At 48.8% G+C, this 20,432-nt stretch overlaps 1 protein-coding gene across 1 annotated transcript; it reads left to right on the top strand.

The window, feature by feature from the left end:
• The first annotated feature begins 4,787 nt into the window (after positions 1–4,787).
• Positions 4,788–8,711, top strand: LOC133752717 (uncharacterized protein CXorf49 homolog). Its single transcript, XM_062183078.1, has 4 exons — positions 4,788–6,126; positions 7,424–7,500; positions 7,744–7,789; positions 8,671–8,711. The coding sequence occupies exons 1-4, from the start codon at positions 4,788–4,790 to the stop codon at positions 8,709–8,711; spliced, it is 1,503 nt and encodes a 500-aa protein (XP_062039062.1).
• The last annotated feature ends 11,721 nt before the right edge of the window (positions 8,712–20,432 follow it).

The following is a 20,432-nucleotide window of genomic DNA, read 5'->3' on the forward strand; positions in this document are numbered from 1 at the left end:
TGGTTAGGATGGCCCCGGGGATTTGGCTTCCTGTCCAAATACACAATAACTGGACCGGACCCTGGGACCAGCGCTTCCAGGGTGTGGTCAGGAAACTGGTAGAGTGGACTAAGAGGGCCCTACCATTATATCCACTGTCACTACAGTAGTCGGCACAGTTTCCCTCGTCCAACAGTGCACCTCCAATGTGATGTTCGCTTCACAGCTGTTTGTGTCACCAATATGCCTTAGATTGGGAAACTCAATATCATAACTTGTCAGCTGGCCCTTGGGATAGGGAGTTTTCTCAGGCGTTCTTCAATTTAACCCAAACTTAATGCTGCCTGCTTGTCTATCCTGGCGGTTACCACCTTTACACAGGGACTGGTCGATTACTGGTGGAATTCTGAAATTTTGGTTCCACCTTTATGCGTTGATTATTGCAGCAGTGGTTATTGTGGCTTGTGGCTTATTGATCTGTTTTTTCCATGCTGCTCTAAGCAGGGGCACATCCGCCTAGCGAAAGGCTGCTCTACTGGCTGAGATTTTGGCTGTGGAGATAGTCTGCCCTAAAACAGAGTGGGGGGAGGTGGGTGATCCTGTGCCTTGCTGGAGGATTGCCTTCCTAGCCTATGCAGGAGGTCTAGAGGGCATGGCACACCATGCCCCCTGGGAAAAACCCTGGTCCAGAACTCAGCACACTGAGATCCCCACATATGACCTTGACAGCTGGCAGGTGGCAGGGGCCCCAGGCACATTTCCCCCACCCCATTTTCCTGTAGAGGGGCCTTGTGATTCTCAACCATGTGAACAGTTCCCAGGTGTGGCTCAGACCCATAAGACCACCTGGAAGGCTACATAGGCTACATGACGTTCATGCTGATTGGAGAAGTGTAAAGGCACTGACATCTGCTTTATCCTATAGAATTAGTGTTGCTACCCTGAGCTAGCTACTCCCCTTTGCCTGCCCTATAAAAACTTGTGTCTGGCTGTTAATAAATGGACATGATCACCGAAACTGTCTCTGGTGTTTCTTGTCAAAGAACGCCATCGCCTCACCATCCTGACAATGTGGGCCTTGCAGGAAGAGTCCACAAAACCCTGCAAGACATTGACACAGGCAAAGAGGTCTTGGAAAAGACCCCAAAGGCACAGGCAATCAAAGCCAAAATCAACAAATGGGATTGCATCAAATTGAGAAGCTTCTGTACTGCAAAGGAAACACTCAGGAAAGTGAAGACGCAACCAAGAGAATGGAAGAAATTATTTGAAAACATTGCAACTGATAAAGGATTAATAACCAGAATATATAAAGAGATCAAGAAACTCCACAACAACAAAACATACAACCCAGTTAAGAAATGGGCTGGGGCTGGTGCTGTGGTATAGGAGGTAAAGCTACCGCCTGCAGTGACGGCATCCTATTTGGGTGCTGGTTCGAGTCCCGGCTGGTCTACTTCCGATCTAGCTCTCTGCTATGGCCTGGAAAAGCAGTGGAAGATGGCCCAAGTCCTTAGGTCCCTGCAGCCACGTGGGAGACTAGGAAGAAGCTCCTGGTTCCTGGCTTCAGATTGATGCAGCTCTGGCCATTGCGGCCAATTGGGGAGTGAACCAGCGGATAGAAGACCTCTTTCTCTCTGCCTCTCCTTCTCTCTCTGTAAATCTGACTTCCAAATAAAATAAATAAATCTTCTAAAAAAAAGAAATGGGCCAAGGACTTAAACAGACATTTTTCTTTTTTTTTTTTTTTTTGACAGGCAGAGTGGACAGTGAGAGAGAGAGAGAGACAGAGAGAAAGGTCTTCCTTTTGCCGTTGGTTCACCCTCCAATGGCCGCCGCGGTAGCGCACTGCGGCCGGCGCACCGCGCTGTTTCGATGGCAGGAGCCAGGTGCTTCTCCTGGTCTCCCATGGGGTGCAGGGCCCAAGGACTTGGGCCATCCTCCACTGCACTCCCTGGCCACCGCAGAGAGCTGGCCTGGAAGAGGGGCAACCGGGACAGGATCGGTGCCCCGACCGGGACTAGAACCCGGTGTGCCGGTGCCGCAAGGTGGAGGATTAGCCTGTTGAGCCACGGCGCCGGCCTAAACAGACATTTTTCAAAAGAGGAAATCCAAATGGCCAACAGACACATGAAAAAATGCTCAGGATCGCTAGCCATCAGGGAAATGCAAGTCATAATCACAAAGAGCTTTCACCTCACTCCAGTTGGAATGGCTTACATATAGAAATCAACGAACAACAAATGCTGGTGAGGATGTGGGGGAAAATGTACCCTAATCCACCGTTGGTGGGAATGTAAACTGGTACAGGCATTATGGAAGACAGTATGGAGATACCTTAGAAATCTGAATATAGACCTACCATATGACACAGCCATCCCACTCCTGGGAATTTACCTGAGGGGAATGAAATCAGCATTTGAGTTATCTGTACCCCCATGTATATTGCAGCTCAATTTACAATAGCTAAGACATGGAATCCACCTAAATGCCCATCAACAGAAGACTGGATAAAGAAATTATGGGATATGTACTCTATAGAATACTACACAACAGTGAAAAAATGATATCCAGTCATTTGCAACAAAATAGATGAATGTGAAAAATATCATACTTAGTGAAATAAGCCAGTCCCAAAGGGACAAATGCCATATGTTCTCCCTGATCTGCGATAATTAATAGAGCTCCTAAAAGAAAATCTGTAGAAGTGAAATTGACATTTTGAGAAGCAATGACTTGAACAGCCCTTGTCTTAACTGTTGAGAAACAGTTTTTTTTCTTTTCTTTCTTTTTTTTGACAGGCAGAGTGGATAGTGAGAGAGAGAGACAGAGAGAAAGGTCTTCCTTTTGCCGTTTGTTCACCCTCCAATGGCCGCCGCGGCTGGCGTGCTGCGGCCAGCGCACCGCACTGATCCGAAGCCAGGAGCCAGGTGCTTCTTCTGGTCTCCCATGAGGTGCAGGACCCAAGTACTTGGGCCATCCTCCACTGCACTCCCTGGCCACAGCAGAGAGCTGGCCTGGAAGGGGGGCAACCGGGACAGAATCTGGCACCCCAACCGGGACTAGAACCCGGTGTGCCGGCGCCGCAAGGTGGAGGATTAGCCTATTGAGCTGCGGCGCCGGCTAGTCTTTCTTTTTCTTTTTTTTTTTTTCTTAATATAGAATGGAACTGGGAATGGGAGAGGGAGGATGAGGTGGGGTGGGAATGTTGGTGGGAGGTTGAGTATGATGGGAAGGATCACTATATTCCTAAAACTGTATTTATGAAATTTGTACTCATTAAATAAATGGTTTCTTTGGGGAAAAAAGCTGTTAGGAGGGTTCTAGCAAGAGGGGCCCTAGCGGAACTAAGAGGTTCAGAAGTTGCTCCCATCTGCTACAAATGGGGATTTAGGAAGGGATGTGGCCCAGGCCTGAGATTCCTACTTTCATTCATGTAGTCATGGGATTTGAGAGGATAGAGGATGGGAGTGGCTCTTAGCCAACAGATAGGAGGAGACCACATTTCTAGTAAGACCCAGCAAGGCCAGAGAGCCGGTTAAGAGACTTGACCCACAGAGTGGTCACTGACGTAAAAGTGCTATTCCCTGCCCCAGTTCCTGATCCCAGTAACTTTCACTCTGGTTCCATTCGCCAAACAGATGGAGAAGTCCATCTTCCTTCCCTGGAGGGAGGAATGGGGAAAAATGCTGTGAGGGTGTATCATGATTATGCTGAGTCCTCCCCTAAAAAGACTGACTGCCAGTCACTCAGCTACTGCTGGTTACTGTACTCTGGGGAAAAGGAATAGCCAGACATCTCTAGGAATACCGAAAACAGTGTCTGAGGAGACTCATGATGGCGATCCAAAGTGTCACAATGAGAGTGGGATAGCAGTGGAAAAGAGCACTTGTTTGTCCACAATCTCTGGCCCCCACTATGAAAGCTTACGTTAATTGTAGCAGACCTGGCATATGAATATTAATTTTTAGTTTATATATTCAAATTCAGTGATGGTGAACATCCCTTGAGGTGTCCTCGACTATAGATATTTTTATGAACTGACTGGGACTGGAAGGGGAGGGGTGGATATAATAGAAGTGGACAAACGGCGGTATGCCAAGCCGCCGAGGCTGGTGAACAATTCGCATCAAACGTGCTGGTTCCCACAGAGATGGCTCAGCCATAGTTCATACAACACTTACTATGTGGCTGGTTAGGGGAAATAGTGGCTGCTTTCAAGTCATTAATGATGCACTTCCCTGCCTATTTTGTTACCAGAGGTCGATCTGCTTGTGGAACAGAGGCTTGCAAACTCATTCTGTTCTGAGAGCTTCACAGGTATTATTACCTTCAGTCTCACTTAGCCCTGAGTCAGATGCCGTCATTACCTGTCCCTCCCGCCCCAAGCTGTACAGTGAGGGAACCGAGGCTCTGCAATGTTGCCGTTCTTCGAAAGCAGGCACCAGGACCGAGTCGACGGGAAAGGCAGAGGTGGGATGAATCCTGGACGCTTGGTCTCCACCACCTGATTGGCTTATGGCCACTCAGTCAGATACCACTCTTAGTAGCAAAGCAAGCACACTTGTCCGTATTGGCTGAGGCCTGGAGGGGGCGGGACGAGAGGGAACGCGCTGATTGGCTGGGGGCTGGCCAATGAGAAGGACGCTGCGCAGTTCGTAATGCGCACACTCAAGCCTCGCGTTGTTTGAAGAGGTAACCGCCTTTCTCGGGCGTCGTTGCTCCTGACGCTCCCTTTCCATTTCTCCCACTGCTGAAGTTGCGACCAGATCAACCTGTTCTCAGCCCTGCCTACCCAGAATTGCAACATGAGCTCCCACAGTAAGGTGTCTGGGGTTAGCGAAGGTACTGACCCAAAGAGCGAGGAGCAGGCCAGCCCCAGCGGGCTGGGAGCCCTTCGGGCACCTGAACTAGGCTTGGATTTGGGGCTGTCGGGGAACGGCGAGGACCAGGGTCAGGGCCAGGGCCAGGGCCAGGGCCAGGGCCAGGGTGGAGGAGAGGGTAGGCCCAGTGGAGGAGAGCGTAGGCCCGCAAGCCCGCAGTCCCCCAAGTGGCAGTTGGAGTTGGACTCCGGGTGTGAGTCCGAGTCCGAGCTGGAAATGAGCCAGGTGGGGGCAGTGGTGCTTCGTGGCTTCCAGGCCCGGCCTTCCACACCCGCCCCTAATGAAGCGGGTGCTGTGGGCTTCACAGCCCAGTTTGCTGAGTCCTATGCAGCCATAGTGCGGCCACTGAGCCACATGGGTGCCGGGGCCTTGCGTAAATCCCCAGGTGTAGGAAGGAGCGCCGCGGAGGCGGCCGCCATTTGGGCACCTGTCGAGGCAGGCCCCAGCCGTAGAGGCTCACTGAGTTGTGAGGAATCACTGCAGGCTTGTGCTTCCCCTCGTCACATGAGTGCTCCCAGGGAAGGCCAGGCCCAGGAACACAGCATGAAAAGAGGTGGCAATCGTAACATGAGTAGCAGTACTAGTGTCCAGAGCGCCTGCGAGGAAGGCGCAGTGGGGCTGCCTTCCGACTCTGAGTCCTCAGATGAGCTCGGGGAGATACAGCCCATGAGGGTGAGCATTCACTTTAAAAGAGGAGGTCAGGTCAAGGGCAGCAGTATGGAGGTCCCGGGACAGAATCCCAGGCCTGTGACTGCCCACTGCAGGGAGAAGTTTCCGCACATGTCAGGGCCTCTCCTGACCTCTGCTCCCCGCCGTCTCACTTGGGCGGGGGAAAGACAGGCAGTGGGAGAGCCGGGATCCTCTTCCAAAAAAATGCAAAGTGTGCTCTCCGGAAAGGGAGTGGGCAGGCCCAGCCACATAAGTGCTACTGCCGCCGCCACCGCCACTGCGGCCACCACCAGCACTACCTCCACTGCTACTGGTGCAGGGGGCCTGCCCCTGGGCACTCCTAGGAGGAAGCCCCTCCAGGAGAAGAGATCCCTAGGTGTTGCCTCCGAAGTTGTCCTGGGGATAAGCTTTGCTCCATGGGGGCACAGGCAGTCAGCAGCGCCTGTGGAACCAGCCATCCTTCCTCCAGTCTCTGGTATTTCACTGCTTGAAAAGCCTAGCACAGCTTCCCCACTCCCTTGGGGATCCAAACAGTCCAAACAAGGCGGAGCTGGGAAGAAACCCGGGGCCAAGAGCAAGTCCCAGACTGTGGCCGGTAGAGATCACGGCCCAAACAGAGACCCAATGGCCCAAGTGAGTAGGTCCTCCTCCTCCCTCTCCTCCAGTTCTCCTGCTTATTCCTCTGCCCCCCCCCTTCCCCTGTTCCTAATCCCTCAGCTCCCCTACTGCTTCTCCTCTCTGCATTGCCTGTCCTCCAGCTCAGAACTCAACTCCTGCTCCCTCTATCTGTTGTTCAGGGGTTGACATTGGAAGCTCATGGTCATTAGTGTGCCAAATTGGGGTACTTGAGGTAGGGGCGAAGGGCCGGAGAGCATGTAAGTTTCCTGCCTCCTCCCCTCAGAAGAGCTGGCATGGAAGGCAGGGCTGACAGCCGACTCGGATGGGATTGACCTCCTTGCAGATTGGGCTGCAAAGCTGCAGTGTTTGATTTACTCAGCCTCCTGATTCCTGCGTCTCAGATGCGTCCCAAGCCTGCCTGGCAGAGGTTCTGGGTTTGTAAGGACCTCCACTCTTCTCCCCAGCTCAGCTCTGCCTCCTGGCTCGAGGCTGACTGGGGAAGAAAGAGCTGATGAGATGAGCCTCCAGTTTCCCTCCCTACTCCTTCACCTTGGCCCTACACACACAACCTATGCTGACACTGACACACACCGTAGTCCAACTCTGAGAAATTGTTGTTTAGCTTCCAGCACGCAGGCCTGGGGTGCCTTCTCGGTACATGCATCATGGAGAACTCAGCAGTGGGGGCCCCCACACACGAGATCACCAAATTCCAGAACATGGACAACCTTTGTCCCTCAACCAGGCTGGAGTCACCCCCAGGGGCCCTGCATTCTCTGGTGAGTCTGGTGAGTTTGATTCAAGTGGTGGGAAGAGGGGTCGAGGAGAGAAACCTCTGACTCTATCACTTCTGGGGGCCTCATCCTTCCTTTCAGATTTCTGTGCCTACTCAGACAGCTTTCCACATGAAATTGGGTGTCAATCAGGGTTGGCCTTAGTGAGGTTTCTATGGTGGGGTTGGTTTGTGGCTGTTCCCCAAGCTCCAAAACCAGAAGTAGACAGTGGAACAGAGCTTTTCCTGTTAGGTCCTCCTGGGAGCCAGCTGTGTCTATGATTCTGCCAGTGTGAAACCCAGAGTCTTAAGGGGCTGTAGTCACACGGGGTCTGACACTGGGACACAGGGAAGGCAAGCCTAGAGTAGAGAGTAGGAGCATCTGGGCAGAGCAGGGTAAAGTTGTTGCCTGCAGAGGGTGAGGCTGCCTCACTTTAGACCGCACCAGGCCCTTTCCACCTCACGCCCGGGCTGGGAAGCTGGATTGTGCTTTCTGTTTCAGGAGACCAGGAGCCACCTGTCCGTCCTCGGAGAGCAGCAGTGCAGCAGTTACCACCTGGAATCGAGGGCTGTCCTCGGGTAATGCTGTCTCCGGCTGCTAGAAATGAGGGTCCAGATTCCCTGGTGGGATCCGTGTCCTGGTCCAGCTGACCCCTGTGCCCCCTGCTCACCATCGCACACACCATGGATAGTGGGCGCCTCTTTGCTTTTGAGGATTCCCTGCAAATCTGGCCTCTGGGCATCAGGAGGTGGGGTTCATAAGGGTTGGGAGTGGTTAGTCATAATATGTTTATTTCCTCTCTCTCTGTATTGCTGCTCTAGTGTGTCGTGCTAGAGAATGAAGCGGAGAACCTTAGAGAGAAGCTAGGTATGATAAACTCCAAGCTGGGGCTGGGCTTGGGGTAGCTCAGGGCGAATTTGTGCAAGGCATGGGCAGTAGTAGGTTGCAAGTGCAAGTGTTGTGCCTGAGAGCCACATTCCTTAGGGGAGGAGAACCAATTAGGCCTGCACTAGAGCATTCTGTACATTTACAACCAGAGGTGTGCACAGGAAGGAATGCACTGCCTGAGCTGCACATTCACTTTGCCAAGGAGACCCAGAGACCTTCTCTTAGGATGTTTAGAGCTACCTCATGCTCTTTCCCTGGGAGTGCAGCATGCTGTGGATATTATGGGTTCTGTTATTAATGTTTGCCTTGATTTTTTTTAAAAAATATTTATTTGAAAGGCAGAGTTAGAGAGGAGGGGAGGGAGAGAGAGAGAGGTAAATATCTTCCATCCGTTGTCCAGAGCTGGGCCCATCCTAAGCCAGGAGCTCCCTCCAGACCTCCCATGTAGATGCAGGGACCCAAGGACTTGGACCATCTACCGCTGCTTTCCCAGACACATTAGCAGGGAGCCAGATGGGAAGTGGAGCAACCTGGACTAGAGCTGGCATCCAAATGGGATGCTGGAGCTGCAAGTGACAGCTTTACCAGCTATGCCACAGAGCTTAATTGCTTTTTGTGTTATGTTCTGAATGGTCTGAAGTTTGAGGACTGCTGGTATAGTTTGTTCTCATTTAGAGGACATTTCCACTTGTAATTCAGGTGATGGGTGAGTGAGTCAGTCCCAAGGCTGTCTGCACGTGGGCTGGAGGGGATGCAGGTAGCAGGCCTAGGGTCCCTCTCCCTCTGCCACTAGGGGCTGGGGGCAGAAAGCTGGGTTTCCATGGACCTATGTCTGCAGTGCCCTGTTGTGTCTCTTTCAGCGATCATGCGATCTCTGGCCGAGAAGTTCCAGAACCTGTGAAGTGAGTGTGACACACACCATACCCCTTGCCACGTTCCTGACTCTAGGAGGGCTGTGTGTGTACCTGTGCTGACAACTGCTCTGCTTCGCAGGTTGAAGCCAGCATCTTCTACCAGACAAGCACCTGATACCTGTGCAGTCTGGGAGCTGCAACCCAGCTGCTTCCCTCTGGCTCCTCTTCAACCAGCGCTTCCTCTCCCCCTCTGCTTTTGTCCCCTTCCTACCCCAGTTCCCAGTAGTTTCAACCTGAAGTGCCTCCCATGGTCTGTGCTCTGCCCACTCTGGAGAGTGGGGAGCTGCTCCATCTCCGAGCATTTAGGAAACTAAGTTGTGTGTTACTGCACAGTAGTAAGAATATGGATGATGACAATGTATTGTGTATTTGTGAAGAAAGCAAATTTTGAAGAAACGGCTTTGAATGTTTTCACCCTAAAGACATATTCGGTGTTTATAGATAGATATGTTTACCCTGGTTGGGCATTGCAGACTGTATATATGTCTCAACATACATGAAAATACACAGTTTTATATATCTGTTAGAAATTTAACAAATTAATAATAATAAAAAAAAAGCATCCCTCTGGTGATCCCTGGTCTGTGTTCTCCGTGTGGGAGATCTGGGCAGCTTCTGAGCAGAAACTCACCACCGTGCCTGGGTTTAGCTTTTGTGTGGGCTGTGCATGACCCCAGGGACATTTACTCTCTTCTCCCACAGGCCCTTCTCCCCTTATGTCCTCCAAGCAGTGGGTATCACCGAGCCCATTCTTCTCCAGTCTTCCGGTGTTTCTGCCATTTGGGGAATAAACCAGCAGATATCGAAGATCTCTCTTTCTGTCTCTGTCTCTGTCTCTCTTTCTTTCTCTCTCTCTCCTCCCACCTCGTGTTTCAGATAAATAAAATAAACTTTAAAAAGTAAGCCTTACTAAGATATAAAGTTGAATTAGATGAAGTTAAACATAAAACTGCATATATGTATAATATTAAAATACATACATACAAGTACTTAAAACACTGGCCAATGATTTGGCGATGATGAATAGGCAGGTCAAGAGATAGTGCATTGCATTTTCAGAAGTCTCACCACTGTTCCTCACTGGGAAGGATCCAAATTTAAATGACTACATACTTGTACTGCCAGAGTCCGTTATGCAACATCCTGTAAAATGTAAACTAATGAGTCTGAAAATGAATTTGTGGTTGTGTGTGTGTGTGTTGGGGATGCAGGGGGATGACTGATGAAATGTTTGTCAATACAAAAATGCCAATTAAATGGGAGGTACAAGTTCCAGAGATCTATGAGGCTGCCACACAAAGTTCAAGGAGAAATGAAATTAATTTATATTGGCACAAAAATTTTGAGGTGACATTCATAGTTATTTCCATAACATACATTTTTTAAATTTTTTTAAGATTTATTTGAAAGAGTTACAAAGAAAGAGGTAGAGACAGAGAGGTCTTCCATCCACTGGTTCACCCCCCAGATGGCCGCAACGGCTGGAGCTGCGCCGATCTGAAGCCAGGAGCCAGGAGCTTCTTCCGGGTCTCCCACGTGGGTGCAGGGGCCCAAAGACTTGGACCATCTTCCACTGCTTTCCCAGGCCATAGCAGAGAGCTGGATCAGAAGAGGAGCAGCCAGGACTAAAACCGGTGCCCATATGGGATGCCGGCACTTTAGGTCAAGGCTTTAACTCGAAGTGACACTGAGCTGGCCCCCCATAATAAACATTTACATGAACTTCTGAAGATTGTACATGTATTTCATTTTTTAAATTTTTAAAAAAGATTTATGTATTTATTTGAAAGGCAGTTAGATGTTGTGGGGAAGAGCTCTTCCATCTGCTGATTCACTTCCCAAATGGCCACAATTGTTAGGACTGGGCCAGGCTTAGGCCAGGAGCCAGGAGCTTCATCCAGGTTTCCCACATGGATGCAGGGGCCCAAGTACTTGGGCCATCCTCTGCTGTTTTCCCAGGTACATTAGGGAGGTGGATTGGAAGTGGAGCAGCCAGAACTCGAGCCAGTGTCCATATGGGCAGTGGCTTAACCTGACATACCACAGTGCCGGTCCCTAGTCAGCTTTTTGTCCGTGGAAGTAGCTGTACTTGAAACAGGTGACTTCCGAGGGAAAGAGGTTCATTTTTGCAGATGTTTTGTGAATTCCTAGCCAAAGATCAGGAAGGCCCCATTGGTTGCTCCAATTTATGAGGCTGGAGGATGGAAATGGCAGAGCACGTGTGTAGGACTGATCCTATGGTGAGCTAGGAAGCAGCTGGGACTGAGTCAGGCTTTTCTAACCAATCCCTTCTTGACAGCTACCTTCCAAAAGCATGTCCCTAATGACCCAGGGCGTTTTTGCTAGGTCTACCTCCTAGATACCATACCTGAATCAAGCCTCCATCCTGTTAGTACTGTCAATCCATGACTTTGGGACTTAACTCTCTGCGTAAGTTTGGGAGCATATCCTGTTCAAAACATTGCAGTACAGCATGGTGACTTGAGTTAACAAGAACATAGGGAGATCTGAAGATCGATGAGACAAGAATTTCAAAATTTTTAATATTTTATTTAATAAATTTTATTTAATATTTATGAAAATAATCTTTATTTTCATTTTATTCAAGTATGAGAGAGAGAGAGAAACAGATCTTCTGTGCACTGGTTCATTCCCCAAACACCTCCAACAGCTGGGAATGGGCCAGACAAAGCCAGGATCCAAGAACTTAATCTGAGGCTCATGTATGTGGCAGGGACCAAAGTACTTGAATTATCACGTGTTGCCCTCCAGGATGATGTACACCTCCCAAGTAAGGTCTTAACTACTGCACCAAATTGCACCCTTGAGAGATTTACAAAAAAGTAAGGCAATGGATATGTTAACTAGCTCTGTTTAGCCATTTCACAATGTATGCATATTTATTTTTAATTTTCTGTGAGTGGGGGACAGTGCTGTGGTGTAGTGGGTAAAGCTGCACCTGCAGTGCCGGCATCCCATATGGGTGCCGGTTTGTATCCGGGCTGCTCCACTTCCAATCCAGCTCTCTGCTATGGCCTGGGAAAGCAATAGCAGATGGCCCAAGTCCTTGAGCCCTTGCACCCACGTGGGAGACCCAGAAGAAGCTCCTGGCTCCTGGCTTCAGATCGGCACAGCTCCAGCAGTTGAGGCCAATTGGGGAGTGAACCAGTGGATGGAAGACCTCTCTCTCTCTCTCTCTCTCTCTCTCTCTCTCTCTCTCTCAGTCTCTCTCTGCCTCTCCTTCTCTCTCTGTGTAACTGACTTTCAAATAAATAAATCTTTAAAACATTTTCTGTGGGTAGAGAGACGCAGGTGTACGGAGCTTCCATCCACTGATTTATCCTCCAAATGCTGGCGACATCTTGGCCAGGCCAAAGCTAAGAGCCAGAAACTCAATCTAAAGCTCCAACATGGATGGCAGGGACTCTGGGACTTGAGCCATCACCTCTCTCCCAGGGTATGCATTAGCAAGAAGCTGGAATCTGGAGCAGAGTTAGGACTTGAACATATTTACTCATATATGGGAAGAAAGCATCCCAACCAGCACCTCAACCACTAGGCCAAACACCTACCCATGTGCACAAATTTAAAACATATTACACCATAAATACATACAATTAAACTTTGCGCCAAAAAACAAGTAAAAATAATATGCAAAATATTGAAATAAAGGAAAATAAAGCCACTGTTCTGAAGATGGGTGATATGTTGGAGAACTTACTCATAGTGAGGATGTACAATGGCACAGCACACGGAAAACAGTATGGTGGTTCCTCAAGAACTTCAAGATACCATATGATCCAATAAATTCATTCCTGAATCTACGTTCAAAGGAATAGGTAGGCTGGAATTGTGGCACTGTTCCATATTGGAGTACTGGTTTGAGTCCTGGCTGCACTTCCCTGCTTCTAATCCTGCTCCCTGCTAATGTGTCTGGGAAAGCAGCGGGTGATGGCCCATGTACTTGGGCCTGTGCCACCCATGTGGGAGACCCAGATGGAATTCCTGACTCCTGGCTTCAGCCTGGCCCAGCCTGGGCCGTTACAGCTATTTGGGGAGTGAACCAGAGGATGGAAGATCTCTCTCTTTCCTTCTCTCCCTCTTCATCTATCTTGACACTCTGCCTTTACAATAAACAAATTAATATTTTTAAGTTCCTTGGTACAAGAATTGTGGTGCAGTGGGTTAAGCTGCTGCCTACAATGCCAGTATCAAATATAGGCACCTGTTAGTGTCCTGCTGCTGCACTTGCAATACAGCTCCCTGCTCATGTGTCTGGGAGAGCAGAAGAAGATGGCCCTTGTCACCCATGTGGGAGACCGGATGGAGTACCAACCTCCTGGCTTTGGCCTGGCCCAACCCCTGCTGAGGCAGCCATTTGGAGAGTGAACCGACAGATGGGAGATCTCTCTCTGTCTCTCCCTCTCTCTCTGTAACTCTGCCCTTCAAATAAATAAATAAATCTTTGAAAAGATTGGCTCTAAAGAAAAAAAACCCAAAAGACTAGTTTACAGGGTGACAAACAGGTATTTGTAAGCCCCATTTGAGATGCATTGGTTCAATTTCTTATAAAAAACATCAGGGTGATGGAGGGTTAATGTCTTTCCTGGCCTGTGGACCTGGTATATGCCTATTGCTATGGACCCAGCACCACAATGCCAATATCTTTACATTAGTCCCACAATTTCCTTCTCACCATCCCATAGTTATCCCCTTCTATCAACCACCTGACCCAGACATTCAGAGTTCTAGCTTCTGTCCCTATAATTTTCTCTTTCCAGGATGTCATAAAAGGAATCATACTGTTTGTAGCTTTTTGGCATGTGGCTTCCTTCCTCAAAAGGGAAATGAAAGGGACTCCTGGAGATGCAGTGAGTGCACTGTCTCCTAGCCTATGTAGTAGTTACCTGACCTGAACACGTTGTAAATACTCTTCTAATTGTAAGTTATATTTTCTGACACACGGATTCTACGCACATAATGTTTAACCTTATGTTTAACCTTGTCAGATTTAATTTTTATGTCTTTGTAAGGCTTGTTTATTATTATTAAAGAACAGTTGTTGGGGCTGGCACTATGGCAAAGTAGACTAAGCCTCTGCCTGTGGTGCAGGCATCCCATATGGGCGCCAGTTCCTGTCCCATCTGCTCCTCTTCTGATCCAGCTCTCCGCTATGGCCTTGGAAAGCAGTGTAGGATGTCTCCAGATGCTTGGGCCCTTGCAGCTAAGTGGGAAACCTGGAAGATATTCCTGGCTCCTGGCTTCGGATTGGCCCAGCTCTGGCTGTTGCAGCCATTTGGGGAGTAAACCAATGGATGGAAGACCTCTCTCTCTCTCTCTCTCTCTCTTTATTTATTTATAACTCTGCCTCTCAAATAAATAAATAAAGAATGTTTAAAAAAGTTGTTAATCCTTTAAAGAAAGTGAACGAGTATTGGGGCATCGAGAAAGAGGTGACTTCAGGAAGCATGGGAGGGACAGGTGATCGGGGTGGGGCTGCCAGTGCTGTGTTCCTCACTCTGAACAGTGGTCACTGTGTGATTGCAGGGGTGCCAGGCACACTATGGTCATGCCAGTGGCACACCTGGCATCTCATAGGGGTAGTTCACATGGCCACTCTGGCAATCACAATGACAGGGCCGAACCAGGCAAACAGGGTTGTTTGCTTCATCACTAGTGGAAGTGGGAAATGAGAAAAGGAGATGACTTCCACTTAAAGACTGAGTACAGATATACACAGTCATCCAAGTTCACCCCATAGTTTGTGACAGCAAGGAGTGAAATTCATAATATTTCTTCTCATACCAAAAGTGTCATCTCCTATTCCCATATACTATTCCCTGGCCGCCTCCAGGGACAAGGATAGTGGATATTGCTGTGTCTCGCTTGCTGGTTTGCTCACTCACTCATCTGCAGACCTGGCTATGTCTGAGTAGGACATGATCTTCTCTACCCACAGAGTAAAAGTTACACAGAGGTCCAGGGCTTCTAAAAGTTCCACTTGAGTCTCTGGCTTTACCATGGTGCAAAAGCAATATGCATTCAGTATAAAGTGTACATCCAATTTTTTAAGAGATTATTTACTTGAAAGGCAGATTTACAGGGGAAGAATCAGAGGAGACAGAGAGTGAGAGAGAGAGTGTGTGTGTGCTTCCATCTGCATGTTCACTCCCCAAATGGCTGCAATGGCCAGAGCTGGGCCAGGCCGAAGCCAGGAGCCGGGAGTTTGTTCCAGGTCTCCTAAGTGGGGTGCAGAGGCCTAAGGACTTGGGCCATCCTCCACTGTTTTTCCAGGCACATGAACAGGGAGCTGGATCAGAAGAGGAACAGCTGGGACTTGAACTTGTGGGATGTCAGTGCTTCAGGTGCCGGCTTTACATGCTTTGCCACAGCAATGGACCCATATTTTTAATTTTGAATTTGATCATTTCCCAGGCCAGTGATTTAAAGAAAAGTCAGTCATGCCTTGCAGTGCTAGGCAGCCAAGTGTCCTAGATAGTAAGCATAACCTACTGTACAGTGCAAATGCATTACTGACTTAGGATGTTTTGTGTGTATGATGTATATATCAGGAGACAGATCCTACATGATACAAGGGCCATCTGTATTTGGAAATGAACATGTGGGAGCCCTGGCAATGGCACTGGCACTGGCACAGGTGGAGTTTTGCTCAGGGCTGCATCACAGGAACTGTGTCAAGGGCAGGGACACAGCTGAAACATGTCTCCAGAGCTCCCTTGTGGCTGAGTAGCAATGGAGAGCACTTCCTCCCCCAGGGCATTACTTTGCCATTGCTCTGGAACACAGGACCACAAACCGAGTGGTTTAAAGACCTCGAGAGTATTAGAGTATTACCCTGGACTTCCAGAGGACAGAATTCCCACACAGGGATCGCTAGGATAAAACAAAGGTGTCTTTGGGACAGTGTTCCCTGCTGAAGACCCTGTGGAGGGGATCCATTTCCTTAGTTTTCCAGCTTCCAGAAGCTGCAAGCATTCCTGGGTCCATTTCCTCCTTCCTGCAACTTCTGAACCAGCAACACAAGGTCGAGTCCTTTTAGGTGGCATCCTGCTGACTCCCTGTGTTGTTTCTCTCTTCCACTGTTAAGGACCCTGGTGATTACAGTGAGCCCACCGAGATATTCCAGAAGAATCTCCCTAACATGAGGTCATGTGAACAGCAACTCTTATTCCATCAGCAACCTTAGCACCATCCCCCCTCCTCACTACCACCCACTGTTACAAAGTGGCAGATTCCAGGAATGACGAAGTGGACATCTTTGGGTACTACGATTCTGCCACTCACATGCAGCTCTCCGACCATTTCAGCTTCTTCTCCAGAACTTCCATCCTCCTACATGCCTTGGGTATGACAATCGCTCCTAAGAAGCAACAGGGAGGAGGTGGTCAAAAGTGATAAGGGGAGAGGTCATGTGCCCAGGAGCTGGGCAGGGAGAAGAAGGGGATAAGACAAGCCTAAGGCTGTCCAGGCCTGCACACACTTTCTCTTATTTTGGGAGAGGAGGGTTGAGGAACAGGCAAAACGGAAGCCCTGAATGATGGGAGAGATCTGATGTTACTCCTTCTCAAAGTTGTGCACCTGGATTTCTGTATCTGCCACTTATTCACCAAAACCTGGAAGACTCAGCCTTTTTGAAGGCAAGCCACAGTAACACCAATTTTGGTCTTGCCCCTAAATTCTAATCCTTGCCTCCGCAAACAAGAAGAACCCAGTTACAGGTCAATCTAGCTGGTAGAACTCTGTATTCATAAAATTTAAGCATTATCACAAGCCTGGCTGATGAAGTCAGAACGCACAGGAGGATGCCTGAGTGGCACTAACTCCTGGAGCAGTAAAGGAATTTTGGAACATAAATGTCTTTCCCTGCTCCCTACTGACTTTTAAATGTATAAAATATTGCCTACTCTGCTTCCCTATACCGAGAAAGAATTTCTACAGGGTTTTGTAATGCCTTGATTGTCTCTCCAAAAGTGTCTGGAATAGTGTATGTAAGTTTTCCTAACACACTCTTTTATGCTTAGATGGAGCTTCCTTTTTCATTCCTCAGTCCCAGGATTCCATTTCAGTTCAGGGGCATTATGTGCTCTGTGGACATTCAGAAAGAGCCCTGACCACAACTTGTAGTGCACATGTTATGACAACTTTATTGTGCAATAGTTGGACTGAGTATAGTACTGAGGAAGGACTGGGAAAACACCAAGTGTTGTGTTTGTTCTCGCCCTTGCACCTACCTTTTACAGTTCTGTACCCTTTCCTCACTCTGTTGACAATGGCCTTGTGCCTCCCAGGGAGTAAAATGATGATAATAGTAAATATATAGAGCAGTACCACAGTTATTTGTGATCAAGCATTATGCACTGTGCATAATTGCGTAGGCTATCCTACACCAGCATCGCCACAAACACATGAACAATGCCTTGTATTATCACATCAAGATGGCTACAATAGGGGCCGGTGCTGTGGCATAGTGGGTAAAGCTGCCGCCTACAGTGCCGGCATCCCATATGGGTGCTGATTCAAGTCCCAGCTGCTCCATTTCCGACCCAGCTCTCTGCTATGGCCTGGGAAAGCAGTAGAAGATGGCCCAAGTTCTTGGGCCCCTGCACCCACGTGGGAGACCCAGAACAAGTTCCTGGCTCCTGGCTTTGGATCGGCGCAGCTCCAGCTGTTGTGGCCAACTGGGGAGTGAACCAGCAGATGGAAGACCTCTCTCTCTCTCTCTCTCTCTCTCTCTCTCTCTCTCTGCCTCTCCTTCTCTCTCTATGTAACTCTGACTTTCAAATAAATAAATAAATCTTTAAAAAAAAGAGGGCTACAATGTCATTGGGCCAAAGGAAGAATTTGGCCCCATGATAATCTTATAGTGACATGCATGACCTCATCTGCATTTGTATCCTATATATATTCATCACACAATCTGTCAGAGAGTGAGGCCACCTCACATTATACCCTGCAGGCCGTTGTATCTCATTCCCATGCTGGAAAACTAGCTTTTGCATTTTCATTCAGATGACCTGGGACCTCAAAGACCAGAAATTCAGCAGCCTACTATCTGGAATGGAGGGTCATCTTTGGGTAATGCTGCCCCTGGATCTTAGAAATGCAGGCCCAAAGTAGATGGCGGGATCCATATTCAGGTCAAACTGACCCCTGTGTCCCCTGTTCACCACCCCGTATACCATGGAGAGGGGCAGCATCCTTTTATTGAAGATTCTCTCCAAATCGGGCTACTTGGGCTGTGGGAAGTGGCAGACATGGGGGTCAAGTGTATGAAGAAGAACTCAGGGGAGGACATAATTTTCTCTCTCGCTTGCAGTCTCTCGTGATTGCTTGGATGAGGTGTCCTGCACGAGACTGGAGCAGAGGACCATAGAGAAACTGGGAATGATGATGAACCCCAGACTTGGAAAGGATTTGGGGCCAGTTGAAGGAGAATTTGCTCAGGTGCCAGGACATGGGGTTGGGATCACTGGGAATCGTGTTCCTTAATGCATTACTCAGTCCTCTGTACAACTACCTCCCTCATTGTCCTTATACTCAGCTGTCCTCTGTTTTTCTTCCCAGATCCTCCCCTGACTGGTCTCCAGGAGAGGTCTGGAGCATGTGAATGTCTCCTGCTTGCAGGATGTCAAATGGCTGGCTGCTCTGGGTCTGCTCCTGAGAAGCCTGATCTTCTGAAGCAGGTAGGTTACAGAGCAGGACAGATTGGGTCCTCTAGACATCTATCATCCACATCAAGCAGGTCCCTGCCATCCCTGCTTCTGTCTGTGAAACAGCCCTCCCACTCATCACAATGACTTTTTAAAATCAAGAAGTGTTTCACACATATCAAAGGGGACGAGGAAAGATATCACAAAATCTCTTGTCTTCCACTCTACCCTCTAACCCAGACTTAAGAAACATTACCATTCAGAGCCTACACTGTACTTTCCTCATCTCCATTCCCTTCTTCCTTCCCTCTCCTATACAGAGAATCCTAGAAATTTTCCCACCTTCTGTAGTCTATGCATCCCTGCCACTTTTCCTACCTCCTCATCTCCTACATCATGCAGCTCTTTCTTGGCACCAACCTCTGCCCACCAAGGTTTGAGATGGGTTTTGTCATAATTTCTTGATCTCGATTGGGGGTTAATTTCAGAGGTGCACATGGACTTCTCAACCTGAAAGCTCTTACCATACATGGTGATGGCCCAATGGACCCAATGTGGGAGTTATTGCTACATTCTTGGACAAGATGAGGGGCCATTGCCTTGCTCCAGGAACCCAGTGAGCTCTCTGTGATCCTGTCCGTATACCAACTCCTTTTACTACCAGGACCCCTCCTACCCAACTCTCATCATAACACCTTGGATAGCCAGGATTAAGTCTCCTCAGGCATTCTTTTCAGTATTCCTAGAAATGTCTGGCTATCCCCTTTCCCAGGCTTACTGTACTCTGCATAAATGGTAGCCTCTTTAGGGGATGGCCTAAGCAGAGTAAAGGTCCATCCTTACCATCTTCCTTATTCCTCCATGACACTCCACCTGCTTGGTCAGTGGAAGCAGAGTGATGGGCTCAGGAACTGAGCCAGAGACTGTGACTTTTATTGCAGTTAGCATCTTGTGGGTCTAGATCCTTGCCCTCCCCTGTAACTTAGCTTTTGGAAGTGTGATCTCCATCCATCTGTTGGGTAATAGCTGCTCCCATCCTCTATCCTATTGTGTCTCATCCCTCCATGAATGATATAGTAATCCCAGGCCTGGTTATATCCCTTTTTCTAGATTCCCTTCTAGAGCAGAGAAGAGCAATCTCTGAATTTATTAATCATGCTGGAGCCCCTCTCATCAGGGTGCTCCTGGCAGCTTTGGTGGATAGGGGTGTGCCCTCCTGGCACTGTTGTGGGACCTAACCCTCACAGTTTTTATCCACTTCAGTATGGCTGCATTACACCACCTTATTATTCTTCCGCCTGCCATCCACCTGTCCCTCTCTGTGAGCTATGGGTTTCTCAACACTTCAAAAAGGCCACTCGTGCAGTGAATTTTTGAGTGCTTGTCAGGGCATTAATTCTCAGGGCCTGCATGTGGAAGTATCCTCCTCTGTTAAACTTGGTTACCCAGTCTTATGGACAAGCCCCCTTATTGCAGCACCCTCTACCTCTGATCACAGGGGCATCCACAGGCTCTTCCATGGACAAGATAACTCTGCTTTGCAACCTCCTCAGTGTGTTTTCCCTTTGCTGCCTCATCAGCCTCAGCATTAGGAGAGGAGATGGGACTAGTGCCCAAAGGCGTAATTGTAGCTTTGGTGAAGAGGAGTGAGGACTCCATAGCATCCACAAACACAGGGTACCTGCCTTGCGTTTGCTAGTGCAGAAAGATTTTCTCTGCAATTCTCAGGTTTCCCTGGGTGAGAGTCTGAGGAAACACCATCTTCAGGGACACCCATCCAGACACCCTCTTCCATTTCAGGTTTCCAGCATTTGCCAACAGTGCATCTACTTTCACATAGCAGTCTTGTACTAGGTGATGACCTAAATGACTCTGGAGCTCTGCATCTTTCTTTCATACCAATGTGATGTCACCAGACTGCAGCTGCCAGTCAGAGGGGTCCCTGGATCTGTCTTCCAGCAAGCGACCCCTGCCATGCTCAGTCACTTGATGGGAGCTGCCCAGAGGATCCCTGCTGTTAGTGGATACTCAGCGGTG

The sequence above is a fragment of the Lepus europaeus genome, chromosome X (genome assembly GCF_033115175.1).
Source record: "Lepus europaeus isolate LE1 chromosome X, mLepTim1.pri, whole genome shotgun sequence".
Classification (NCBI taxonomy): domain Eukaryota; kingdom Metazoa; phylum Chordata; class Mammalia; order Lagomorpha; family Leporidae; genus Lepus; species Lepus europaeus.

Excerpts from the sequence above, each read along its gene's own strand:
- LOC133752717 (XM_062183078.1), top strand. The coding sequence starts at position 4,788 with ATGAGCTCCCACAGTAAGGTGTCTGGGGTTAGCGAAGGTACTGACCCA. Across the intron at positions 6,127-7,423 it reads CAAGTCCCAGACTGTGGCCG|GAGACCAGGAGCCACCTGTC; the intron begins GTAGAGATCACG and ends TTTCTGTTTCAG. Across the intron at positions 7,790-8,670 it reads GAACCTTAGAGAGAAGCTAG|CGATCATGCGATCTCTGGCC; the intron begins GTATGATAAACT and ends TGTCTCTTTCAG.